The 13,769-nt window shown below is 39.8% G+C and overlaps 1 protein-coding gene across 13 annotated transcripts in view; it reads right to left on the bottom strand.

Moving 5' to 3' along the window:
• The window catches only part of MEF2C (myocyte enhancer factor 2C), a 171,536-nt gene that overhangs the window by 41,182 nt on the left and 116,585 nt on the right, over nucleotides 1-13,769 (bottom strand). For 7 of the 13 annotated variants that reach the window (XM_090038233.1, XM_090038237.1, XM_090038227.1 and 4 more), the window contains 2 exons: nucleotides 3,477-3,536; nucleotides 3,195-3,332 (listed from right to left, as the gene is read on the bottom strand). In XM_090038233.1, coding sequence (XP_089894359.1) covers nucleotides 3,195-3,332; nucleotides 3,477-3,536 — 198 coding nt within the window. Of the gene's footprint in view, nucleotides 1-3,194; nucleotides 3,333-3,392; nucleotides 3,537-13,769 lie in introns of all 13 variants that reach the window. The other 6 variants (XM_090038236.1, XM_090038238.1, XM_090038234.1 and 3 more) reach the window with 3 other exon arrangements.

A 13,769-nucleotide genomic window follows, 5' to 3' on the forward strand; every position in this document is an offset into this window, starting at 1 on the left:
GCTACTACTATTATCACTACAGTTTATTCATTACTGAAACATATGGACATTGCCAAAACAGTTATTAGGTTTTCTGCGGTCATTCTTTAAAGGCATTCTTAATTTAGCTGCAGGATTTACATGCCCCATTACTAGACATATATATAGTGTTTGGTTTAGCATGCTTTTTAAATAGAGTGTGAATACAGCGAGGTCATCTTACAGTGTACTTTACATGTAGTTGACCTTAGTTAAGTTGGTTTATTCTTTGTTTTTATGCGCAAATTAATTTGAAAGAACATGTTCTTAATTTTATTCTTTGTTCAGTCAAAGTATATGGGGCATAAATAACCTTTGTGCCTGCTTTGGGTATACTGTGAGGTCTTGGTGGAAAACAAGGCATCACCAGTATTACCCCTCAAACTCCCAGCTGCAAATTTACTACTTTGGTTTTGGCTGCTTTAAATGTGTGTTTACATTCATGTTTCCTTGACTAATGTGTGCAGGACCTGGTACAGATCCCTTTACCACTGCTGGAGGCAAAACAAGCATGCATGTATCTTGTCTATCACAGACAGGACCTGATGTACCTCAGTGCATTCAACACAATGTTATTGTGTGTGACTTCTGATATGTTGTTCTGTCTTAGCCTGTCTTCTCTCCACAAGTCAAAAGATGGCTAATGTAAAATTTCAACTGAGTAAAATCACACAGCATTGAGCTAGGAGTGAATTTTGCAAGCTGGTCTACAAAATATTGTGGAAAACAAAATCTTGGGTGTCAAAAACCCTGAAAAATGAATAGACAAACATTCTGTGTTAGCTTTCATGTTTTTAAAGATGTTTTGGCAAATTTCAGCCAAGTCTAGCTAATTCTTATGCTCAAAGACAGAGAGGTCCGTAGCTGCTTTCTAGTGGACTTCTATTCACTGTGCAATGCTTTGGTAAGTACACATTATCAGATACTTAGGAAACATGTAAATTCTTATCCTCAGACTATTCTGAGGAAAATTTATTGACCTTTTTCATTAAGAGTATAAGCCAATTTTGATCTGGCAGCATTTTTATTTTCTTACATGTTCAAGCACAGGTCTAATTTATACATCATGCTTTCCTAGACATTATGAAGCTTGACTTGTTCATTTTTTTCCAGTTTTGCTTCATGAACCTGCATCCATTATGGTGAAGGATATCTTTGAGTGCAACTATATTTAAGAGCAACTATCACAGTTTTGTGATTTGTAAATGTACAGAGTGAGTCTGAAGTCTGTTAGAATCCTCCTTTACAAAAATAGTAACATTAATATTTTGCAATTTATAATGCCTTTCATCAAACAACTACAAAGCAGTTTCACAGAAATTAATAAAAATTAAAGTCTTTTTTCATCAACATGTTGATGAACTTCCCAACCTTTGGGAAGGCTCCAATCCACCTGGCCCACTCTCCAGTGTGGGCAGTGCAACCCCAAGAACAAGCTCCCTCCACTCCCCTCCTTCCACTCCCATTCTGAAAACAGCACCAGGAGGAAGGCCGCATCAGCCCAGCCCTTCACCTGGGATACACAGACACAAATTAATGAAGGTGCTCTACCTTGAAGTGACTCCATCTGAACTCCCATGAAATGAGAGTTCAGATTGTTGTGGGATTGGGCCCTTTTAAAGCATTCTGCAGCCATGCACTTGCATTTGGCCATGGCTGTAGAGCATATTCAGGGGCCGAATTGGGCAAAAACGATCACTTCTGTCTGCACCTTCACAGTAGTTTCTGTGAAGTGCCATGGGTTAGACTGGGGAACTGCTTTTCTGTCTGAACCTAAAGTTGTAACCATTGCTTGCTGAACCAGGTTTCCAGAATCTTGATTTACCAAAACCCTGGTGGCAGCTTAAATTCTTTTGTTGATAAAAGCAATTAGGAAGAGAAGGGAAATGGAAAAGTAGAGGAGGAATGGAACAGAAGTGTATTCAATTAAATTCAGTTAAATGTTTCATACACATTTTAAGGATTTTAACAAAGTATACCAGGACTCATATGAAAGACTATTCACAATACTAATTTAAACAACTTTAAATTGTGAGAGAAGAATCAGATAATTCTTAAGGGAAACTTGCTATGAGTTTGGATTTCAACTTTTGTATGTGTAACTGACTGTGACTACAAATTCTGGGTGCACCCAACCACCCAAATTGCATGTACAAGTTTGGGTTCTGCATATGCAAAATGACTGCACCCTCACTTCAGCAGGGTGTAAGCCATTAATTGTGTAAATGCTGATATGCAAATTTTAATGTTTGCTTGAAGCTGGCTGAAAGTTTGGCTGTAAATAAAGATAAATGCTCTTCATTTTTCTTACACAGTTTTCTACCCTTTCCTTCACAAGGACAGGTCAGATGCAACTGCAAATTTCTTAGCTTTTGTCAGTTTTTATCACAAGTGTAATGTTATTAAACAGTGACAAAACTTATTTTTTCTTTATGTTTGTGCAAACAAAATAGCACATGCGGAGTTATTTCTCTTACGTATCTGGCAAGGCATATGACTGACGGTTAGAATTTTTGACTTTGTTAAAACAAAAATTTAGCTCATGTTAAAGCATTAAAGAAATGCTGAAGAGGTCAAAGCAAATCTTCTGATAAAGCTGTAAATCACCCCAACACACAAACATGTCTGAATCCTACCATTAGGCTCTCATGCAGTCTGTTTCTCTGCAGCGAGCAATTAGCTGTAACCCTTCAGTACTGTAACTGAATTTAGCACAGAGGCTTAAGAAATGAAGTGACACGCACAAAATGCATTAATTGCTATATATAAAATAATTTCAGTTCTACATTGTTTTTTCTATATCACCACAGAAAGTATTATGTGGGTTTGCTGGCCTGTCTACAAAGGATTCCCATTGTTATGTTTTAGATATAATTTAGGCGAGTGGTGTGGTAAACAGTTCTGTAAACTGAGTGAATATAATGGGTATATGTATATTTCAGTTCCTTCTATAGGTTTCACCTGTAATAGGCATTGCCTATGTGTCAAATGCAGAGACTTCAAGAGAAAAATATGGTCGCGTGAAATTTTATAGCCATGTTATTTGATTATATATGTTGGGCTATGAAAACCCATTTCTACCTGAAATGCTTTGGATAAAAGACCAGAACTGAAAGGGTTAAGGTAGGTTACTGCAGCAGTTATGAGCAAACAGCCATCTAACCTTTGGTACTTACAGGTATTTTATGGCTCTTGATCATATTATCAAATTCTTCATTAATTTTTTTGTATTTTTCTTCAGTGCGTGGGGTGAGAGCGTAAGAGGAGTCAGGATCGGGGCTTTCACAACCTTTGTTTTCTTTCTTGTTCAATGCCTGCCAGGTTCAGAGAAATATCAAAAAGTAAAAAAAATGAAAGGGGCTCAGAGTACTTACACACAATCTTTGCCTGCTGATCATTAGATCAATATCTTCATTAATTTTCCTGTACTTGTCCTCAGACTCAGGGCTGTGACCTACTGAATCATCTGCATCGGGGTCTGGACTGTCACAGCCATTAAGTCCTTTCTTTCTCAATGTCTGAAATACATAATTTGGAAAGTTCAAACCTTGACACAGGCTGCAAGAGAAATTCAGCGGTATTACAGTAGAGCAAACTGCCCAGTGGGTAGAAGGCTGTTACATTTTACATTAGGGAAAGAAACTGAATACAGATCTACCAGGTCAATGCTATAGGGCTCCCATTACCACTGGCAAAGAGAGGACCATTATGACCTCTTTCCTCTGAAACTGGAAACAGTCAATAAACTCTGGGAGTGAATGAGCTGATAAAGTGTCTGTACTATAATACATACTTCCCACTGTAAGTAATACCATTAAAGGTTTAAGATGTTTAGTGTATGATCAATTTTAACACATGACACATTTCATTTTAAATTTAGGATCAGAAACACCACCACTGTCACCAAATGGTGTATTTAAAGTAGGCTATTTCAACGTTGTTCCTCCTTATTCTAAGGAAACAGGAAGAAGAAACTAAAATGCACACAGATTAGGAATCAATGCTGTTGATGTAAAAATGAGGAGGAGTATTTAAACTGAATCACTGATTTGAATTTGTCATAGAGGATGACACTAATGGTGCCCTGCCACTCCTCACAGTATTTCTTGATAGGACAAGGGGAGGGGAATGTTGCTAGTGCTGTTGTGAGGCACCAATTAAGAACTCCTAGACACAGTGTTTACTTTTTGTTGACTCTTGTTACAGTGTCACGAATGTGAGGTGTTGAAGTTTAATGTGCAGGGAAATCCACTGCTAAAACAGATGCTGAGTGAAAAGTCAAAACAGATGAGCCTAAGGTTCAGCAGCTCAAGACAACCCTTGCAACAGTGAACATCACCAAGCTAAGTAATGGAGATAAAAACACAAACAATTATGCAGTGAAGTCAGCCACTAATAATTTTACATAAATGCCTAGACTCTAATATTTTTTGTTAACTTGTCTACCTTGGCTTGTGTGGCCAACAAGATAGCAGAACAATGTCCTGCTATATTAAGGGGTAAGCAAGCGGAACAAGAACTGTTCGATTCATCCAACTGTAATAGCACAATCAATTTTCAGAGGTGTATTCTATAGAACCAAAAGTTTTCAAAAAATTCCATCTGGATATCTACAGGTATTTTCAGGGAACTGCTTGTGGTGCATTTTGGCTTTAAGCCTGATACATTTGGGCAAACAGTGTGGCATAGGTCACATGATACTCTTATTTTCGTTAATGGCTAAATGTTTCCCATGCAATTAGGATAGGATGCTCAATGCAGCAGAAGCATTTTACTTGTTTTTTTTTTTCAGAATGGTTGAGTCTAAACCTCTTCCTCTTTTTGTCAAAGTAAGAATCCCTTAAGTCTGATTATAGCAGTAGTCAGGTGTTTTATTACTTTTTGTGATTTCCTCAGTTTTGAGAACTGGTCATTATTTTACAATTTGGAGCTCATAAGTGCATTCTTGTTTTAAAAGAGCAGATGCATTTTAGCTAAGACTAGAAAAAGGGCCCTCTTATTACTATGTAAGTCCATGTTATAGACCAGCCCCTAATGTCATTAAAACAAACCATTCCATCACATATATATGTGCCAAACTCAATGCTAACAGGTACATAATAAGATTAGGCAATGGAGGAAGACTGGATTTACCCAGAGACAGATCTTTTAAACTTCAAGCCCACTGGCTAGTTTTCAGTCTTAAACCTGGTAAGCTAATTTTGACACACACAAAAAACCCATAAATTCTTTAGATCCTAATTTAGAAAGGCTTAAACATGTTGAACAAATATTTTTCACTTCCTCTTCATTCTCTCCTGTTTTTTAAACATTAGCCTAGCAGAGAAGGGAGAAGGGAGAAGACCACATTCTAATTTATTATATGATGTTCACTGATAAGCAGTGGGAAGAAAAAGGACTGAAGATAGAAGTGTTTCTGTTGCTTGACAGATTTCATATAAATGGCACAAAATAATAAGGGGGAAATTTTTCCTTCCGATTTGAATTACGAATCTTAATTCTGATATGGTGTTCATAAATGTACAGAACAGGAATTCTCTGAACACATACAACATACCGGTATTGAGATCTTTTGAGAGGGGCTTAGTATAGAATGTTTTTGTACAAAGTATAAAGTTCAACTCTTGCTACACAAAGTCTAAATTAATATTTAGCTCTTCAGACAAAAAACCCATATTAATACTGACCTGATTATGGGAACTGAACCCAGCAAGTAGGGAGTATGGACATACCAGGGATACAGACCAGAGATAGGTCACCAGTTCTCAAAAAGGGATGTCTGGGGCCACTTGGGAGTAACAGCAGGCTAGAGTAATGTTTCAACCAGTCTTACAGTGGCCAGGATCCCTCCCTCTTTTTTACCATGTTAAATCTTTGTAGCTTTTCCCAGATCCCGGACAAGAGCTAGTCCTATAACACCCTCTCAGAGATTCACTAGCTTCCAGAGGATTTAAGGAAGCTTGTGAAATGTGGATTTAAGGCTTTTTTTAGGGAAAAGAATTAGTAGACTGGATTGTATTATGCAGAATCCCAAGCTAAATTTTAGTTATTTTTAAAGAAGATCAGCCATTTTGTGCTTCTGAAGCACTTCCTTCCCCACTCCCATGTAATACATACCTATTCTGTTTTGGATCCCAGTAACCTAAAAATTAATTGCAGCATTTTAAAAACAAAATGGTTAAAGAAAAACTATCTTTGAATGGAATCTCATAAACTAGCAACTGAGCTTAAACCCTACATTATAAATTTCTGAAGAGAAGTGCTGAGATAGGGCAAACTACAATAAATGGATAAATGAAGCACAAACAACACTTTTATCTTCAGTGCATAAAACATTTAGAGCCCTATGAAAAATACCAAAGGAAACACCATGCTATCAGCCAGATATTTCCTTATTAGGGCAATGCATAGTTATTACAACTGGAAGACTTAAGCAGAAAAGGGTCTCCACTGTTCTTTGCCCATGGAAGATTCCTTTGATTCCCAAGTGATACATCTCCCTTAGCACTAAGTTAGCACTTCAAATAAAAGACTGGTGAATTCTGTAAGGTAGAGAGGAAAAAGGCATCAACATTCTTCAACAAGTTTATTGCCTCTGCTTCACCATTATGTCCTCTGGTTCCAAGAGCCTAATAATTTATTTGTGGGTACTTTCTGTTGAGAAAACTGTATTCCTGCAATTGGACCTTTATGCCAAGGGACAGACATTACACATAAACTGGTTTAAGTGATCAGAAACTGGTTTAAACCTGTAACAGAACATAAGTTCAATGCACATAAACCAGTTTCAAAATGACTGAAACTGGTTTAAGATAAACCTGGTTGAATGTAGTATCAGACTTGGGCCAAATTGGTTTATGCAGTGTCTGTCCCAGACCTATGTGAAGGACTGAAACTTTTAAACTTTTAAGGCTCCTTGCAGAGACAGATTTAGATCTGTAGACCAAGTAATTCCCTGCATTAGTTCTTAAAAAGAGACCAAACAGTATTTCCTATCTAAGAATTCTATTACTAAAAAGCACTACCCACACAATTGTAATTTTGGTAAACTACTTTCAATAATCAGAAAAAAAGTTGTGATTGCCTGCCATTTTCCATTTCTCTTTTCCCTCTATCTGGAGGTGGAAAGCTTCCAATTAATAGTAAAAAGTGGTTTGGTTCCAATTCTGGTCATGATGGTTCCATAATCTACTTGGCAATACTTTTATTCTGAATTGTCTTAATACTTCCATCTTTAAAATTCTGTACTCTATTAGCCATTCCAAAAATCACATTTATAGAGGGTGTCAAATCATATTTAAATCATGGGTCTAAACATCTATCTGTTTTCTGAGTAACACAAAACATGAAAACCAGGAAAGTTGAGTGAATCCAACCTTTACTTTGTACCCTCTCATCTACTTATTATGATGAAATTCTTGTTGCCATGTAATGTATGGCACAATCATGTACTGAAAGACCGTAGTGAAATGATAAACAGAAAGAGTTAAGGTTGCTATGGGAACCATCTATCTGAATCCCCTGACTTCTGTGCAACTAAAATCTCAAATTCTATGTTCCATTAATACAGGGTTTTTGGATTTTTACATTTAATAATGAACAAAAATTAGTATTCTGGTCCTAATCTAGTTCTATTGCATGTTTGGGAGAACTAGATTAAACACTTACTGCCACCTAACCTGCTTCACATAAACAACTTTAGAAAGAACATACAAACGGAACATTTCTATGTGGTACAGATTACAAAATGCCTTTATGGTTTTAAGTCTTTTTGAAATAAGCTACAGGGCTTATATATTTCAATAACCACAATGTTCACCTCTTTGCTACTATTTTAAACTATGCTCCAAAGACAACATCTTGATTGTCTGGTCTTGTACCTCTTTTACCTCTTTTCAATTAATGCTTGCTTTTAAAGTATGCTTTTCACAACAGTATACCAACCCCTACACACAGAGCTGCCTTGCACTTCTGTACACTAAATGATTACCCTCTCCTTCTTCAAGTACTTCCTCTAATCACACTTTTTATTAAACCAAATAATGTAGGGAATCCCTCCAGAAACATCTGTGCCTCTTTGCCTTTCAATGACCAACTTTTATCTTATATTGAAATTTTAAGTGCCTCAGGGCAGAAGGTTTCTACCTGTTTGTCAAGTTCTGGGTAACATTTCATTCAATAGTTATCCCAACAAATTGAAGCATAGTGCTTTGGCAGGGAAATGGAAAGATGAAATTTTCTTTTTTTCCTTGGGTCACTTAGATACTAAACTATTTTGGGAAGATAAAGTCAGAGGCCTCAGGGAGCTCAGGAGAAACTGCATTCTAGGAGACCAGACCTTGCTCAGCTCCACTGCACAGAGAAACCAGATCTTTTGGACAGGGCGGCTTCTCTCCGTCTAATGTCTGTTCATAGTGTGGTTTGGAAAGGGTTGTCTTTCATAAAAAGCCTAACAGGTTTCCCTGCCATTTCCCCCTTTGCTTCCTTTGGTGTGATTTATGCTTTAGGCAGCCATGAAAGGGCAGCCCTTGTCTCTAGCTGGTATACAGGGATTGATACTGTTTGTTCCTTCTGGGGGAAAGTGGAGGAGGGGGGCAGAGGGGGTGTGGCTAAGTACAGACACAGTCAAAAAACCTGAGGCTGAATTGCTTCAGCCTTTTCAGGTTAATCTAAGCTGCAAAGATTGAACCAATAAGCAAAAGAACAGAGATTTACTTTTGATTCCAAAAATGCAGCACATGTCTGCAGTGGCTCAAGCCAGAACCTGGGGGGAACTACAGCATGGCTCTCTGGCACACAGCCAGCATGGGTTGTGAATTTGTGTCATCTTCCTGCTGCCCCTGAGGTCTCTGGGATCTGCAATTCACAATCACAACAACAGAACTCTGCAGGGTTGCTCATCACTTCCTTGTCCTGCTTCCAGGTACTTCTGGGATTTGTAGTCCACAGTTGCAGCCAGTGGTAAGTTTAGTAGGCACTAAGGGCAGGGCAGCTCTGTTCTTGGAGGAAGGGAAGCTAAACCCCCCACCCTGACCCCAGACCCCAGCCAGGGGGGGCAGTGAACTGGCCCTTACTGTTCCAGCTAGGGAGCAGAGGGGCAGGGCCAGTCCTGCTCTTTGGAGCAGATGCACAGCTTGGCCCAGGGCTGCAAAATCTAAAACATTTTCAGCCATTTTGAAACTGGTTTATGTAAACTCAACTTCTACTTTGTTACAGCTTTAAACCAGTGTCTGATCACTTAAACCAGTTTATGTATAACTTCTGTCCCTAGACTGTAAGACTTGGAAAATTAACTGCACCCTACCTACACATACCAGATAGAATCCTCTGTTTTCTGTTTGATCTTACCCATGTGCAAATGCTATTTGATTTAGCATTGGTTTAAATTAAGCAGGTAAATTTTCAGCTTGTGAAAAAAAATGAGAGAAAGAACATGTCAGATTCATGGATCTCACTTAAACAAATCTGAAGCATGTACCTTTCTTGATTATTCAGTAAAGGGGGAGACGGGGGCAAACCACATGACAAGACTGTCATGTTGCTTTGTATTTTTCTGCTAAATCATGTACATACAAACTTTATTCATACAAATCCATGTTTATTTCATAGGACTGCAAAATATTTTTGGGTATTATATGTGTAAATTGATTTTGCATTTCATCTTGAACCTGAATAACCCCTGAGGTCTTAAGTAACATTTCCTTATCCTTTAAGCTTAATTTGATCACAGCTGAACTCTTGCCATACAGTAAAAGGTTGTAAAAAAACCAAAAAACTACCAGGGAATTGGTTCAGAATTCTTACGTTAACTCTCAATTGACAAGATCATGTTTCCCAGGCTTTGACAGAACACAGAGATAACAACATCCTTGGGTTCTGTTTGGGGCTGAGTTTAGTCACCCAGGAATTCATCTGGGGCCAAGGAAGCTAAAGAGAGAGAAGGAGGGGGGAGAGAGTGCACATCAAGTGATCTGAAAACATGCGAGTTGGCTTCTCATTCTGTCAGAGCTCAGCAGTTTACAATCTGACACGAGGCTACATCACTACCCATCAGCAATTTTACTCATCCTAGATATCCACACCTGTCAGCGACTCTGCACCTGTTGTCTAATTTGGCAAAGGCCAAATGACTACAGCCAATCGTAACTGCCTGTACTGCAACATGGCCATAGATGGCTTTTTCTGTTGTGTGTCTGCTGATTGGGGCTGCTAATCTCTGTGGATTTCAGTAGTCTGCTTTTTGTACTTGCAATATTGTTGCAATTTTCAGCTTTTATCTGGGTGAAGAACATCAGAATATAACTTTTATTTTTATACACATGCTCCCCACGTACAGCAACTCTCGGTATCTTTTAATTTTTTTATCCTAATCTAGATCCATGTAGGACAATTTCCTCCCCTTATCAAAATCTGCCTGAACTCACTATAATACAGTGCTAGATCCAAACTTAATATACTTTGGAAATATTACAGTAGGGAGATAAAAAACTATCCTGTTTATTTTCACACAGCACTGACATTCTCCTAATAAAGAATTTATATACGGCTATAGTCTTATCTAGTGGGGCTATAATTAAAGTTGTAAGGATTTATTGGCATCATTATGATATTATTTTAACTGTGATTACAGCCTTTCATTGATACGTTACAATTGGACAACAACCTATTTCATTAATTTTTTCCAGGGTTTTTTTTAGATTTGTCAGTTTCCTATTGGACAAAATAACTTTTTTTAGATATTAGTAAAGAATTACTGTTCAACTAAATTTAACTTTATTCAATTTTAATTTTTAGAGAAATATTTTATATTTATTTTTTATTTTAAAATGTTGTATTAAAATGAATTTTGCTCTAAACAGAAAATAACCAACCACCTCCTACCCACCCCCAAAAAACAAACCTAAACCCTCTTCCAAAAAACCCTAGCTCAGTTATGAAAGTTTGGGGTCAAATCCTAGTTCACTATATAAATCTATGTGTGTTGTGAATGAACACATTCTGCAATAGGAGCTACATGCATAACCCAAAATATTCTATATAGAAGAAAAAGTAATCTTGGGGTATGTGTGTATAAGAACTGAGAATGCCCATATATGGATTATGGGCCTGATCTCTAAGCTTTGCTCTAGAATGTGCTCTTCACGGGCGGGGTCTGGGAGCCTGTACAGAAACCTGTCTGAATCTCCATCCCAACTCCCTCATGGTGCCTATCGGTCTCTTGACATGCTATTACATATAATGCTCTGCCAGAACTGGTCATAGATACAACTAAGTTTCTAGGTGTTTCTGTTCAGTGATTGACTGCAAGACAAAAATAAGAACAAAGTAGTGATAAATACTTATCTCAATTTGCTGCTGTATGAAAGAGGGCTTAAAGACAATAGAGCTTCATTCCTGCAAACCATACTCCTAACATAAACTGTCTTCCCAGCTGGAGGATCTGTGAAGTATCCAACACAGTACCAGGCAGGAAGAATTTTCTGCATTCTGACTGTTCTCACTTGCTTTGAGCCTGTTTTATTAGGGACAAAACAGGTCCCTTGCCACGGGCATAAAGGTAGTTTAAAGTCATTAAAATCCGTTTCCCATTTTTGCATTGTTGGGGAGCCAGAACAAAAAATCAGTCCCATTTTTTCTTTTATTAGTATTCTTATTCTTTTCACTCATATTCTAATTATAAAGATCTCAAAATAAAAATTACTGAAATATCAGATCTTTAAACTTTTTTAGTTATATGGGGGGGAAGATGAACTGATGTAAAGGAAAATCTCCATGATAAAGCCTATTTGAAATAGGTGAGGATGTCATTTGAGACATAGTACATTTGATTTTTGTTATCTTTTACTGACAGAGAAGGACAGTGTCAATATATGAATGGAAAGCCAAACTTTAGAGTAGTTTAGCAGATTCATAGCAGCATCATTAGGGAATAGGAGGCCATTTGAAAATACATGCTGCAAATCAAGTTTCATAGTTTCTGGGTCGGAAGGGACCTGAGTAGATCATCTAGTCCGACCCCCCGCCATGGCAGGAAACAATACTGGGGTCATACAACCCCAGCAAGATGTTCATCCAACCTCCTCTTAAAAACCCCCAAGGTAGGAGCCAGGACCACCTCTCTTGGAAGTTGGTTCCAGATCCTAGCCGCCCTGACCGTGAAGTAGTGCTTCCTGATATTTAGCCTAAACCTGCCCTCCGCCAGCTTGTGACCGTTATTCCTGGTCACTCCTGGCAGTGCACGGGGGAACAGTGACTCCCCCAATGCCTGCTGATCCCACCTGACTAGTTTATAACAGGCCACTAGATCCCCCCTCAGCCTTCTCTTTTGGAGGCTGAACAGGTTCAGGTCCCGTAGCCTCTTCTCATAGGGCCTGCCCTACTGTCCCCTGATCATGCAAGTGGCCCTCCTCTGGACCCTCTCGATGCTGTCCACATCCCTCTTGAAGTGCGGCGCCCAGAACTGGGCACAGTACTCCAGTTGCAGCCTGACCAGTGCCGCATACAGGGGGAGGATCACTCTTTGGACCTGCTCGAGATGCATCTGTGGATGCATGCCAAGGTGCGGTTGGCCTTCCTAACTGCCTCCCCACACTGCCGGCCCATGTTCATCTTGGCGTCAATGATGACTCCAAGAGCCTTTTCTGCCTCTGCGCTGACGAGAAGGGAGTTCCCCAGCCTGTAGGTATGGTGCCGGTTGTTCCCCCCCAGGTTCATCACCTTGCATTTGTCTGTGTTGAATCCCATCCTATTCACATCCGCCCACCCTTGTAGCCTGTCTAGGTCTGATTGAAGCCTGATGCTACCTTCTAGTGTGCCCACATCCCCCCACATCTTAGTGTCATCAGCAAATTTGAACAGGGTGCTTTTTACCCCCTCATCCAAATCACTGATGAAGATGTTGAACAGTGCGGGCCCGAGGACCGAACCCTGTGGAACCCCACTGCCCATGTCCTTCCAGGTTGAGAAGGATCCATCCACTACCACCCTCTGGGTGCAGCCCTCCAGCCAGTTGGTGACCCAATTGACTGTGTGGGCATTGACACCACAATTCCCCAGTTTCTTAATGAGAACAGGGTGAGAGACAGTGTTGAATGCCTTCCGGAAGTCCAGGAAGACTATGTCCACTGCTACCCCCGCATCTAATGATCTGGTAACCTGATTGTAGAAGGCCACCAGGTTGGTCTGACAGGACCTGCCACTGATGAACCTGTGTTGGTTGCCCCTAAGCATGCAGTCCCCAGCTGGCCCCTCATGGATGTGTGCCAGCATAATTTTCTCAAACAGCTTGCCTAGGATCAAGGTAAGACTGACTGGCCTATAGTTTCCTGGGTCCTCCTTCCTCCCCTTTTTGAAGATTGGAACCATGTTGGCCCTCTTCCAGTCCTCTGGGACCACACCAGAGCACCACGAGTGCTCATAGAGCCATGCCAGGGGTCCTGCAATGACCTTGGCCAATTCCTTAAGGACTCTAGGGTGGAGATCGTCCGGGCTGGCTGACTTAAACACGTCCAGCCCCTCCAGAAGCCCCCCAGCGAGTTCCACGCTAATCTTTGGCCCAGGTGTGCCTCCCCTGGGGCCCGAGGGGGGCCCAGCAGGGAGATGGCTGCTCTGGTCCCTACTTAGGAAGACAGAGGCAAAGAAATCGTTAAACATGTTAGCTTTGTCGTCTGGTGTGACGACCAAATTTCCCAACGCGTCCTGCAAGGGCCCCATGTTACCCGGGACCTTCTTTTTGCCCCCTACGTATTTAA

The sequence above is a fragment of the Crocodylus siamensis genome, chromosome 3 (assembly GCF_052110815.1).
Source record: "Crocodylus siamensis isolate JL-2025a chromosome 3, ASM5211081v1, whole genome shotgun sequence".
NCBI classification, from domain to species: domain Eukaryota; kingdom Metazoa; phylum Chordata; order Crocodylia; family Crocodylidae; genus Crocodylus; species Crocodylus siamensis.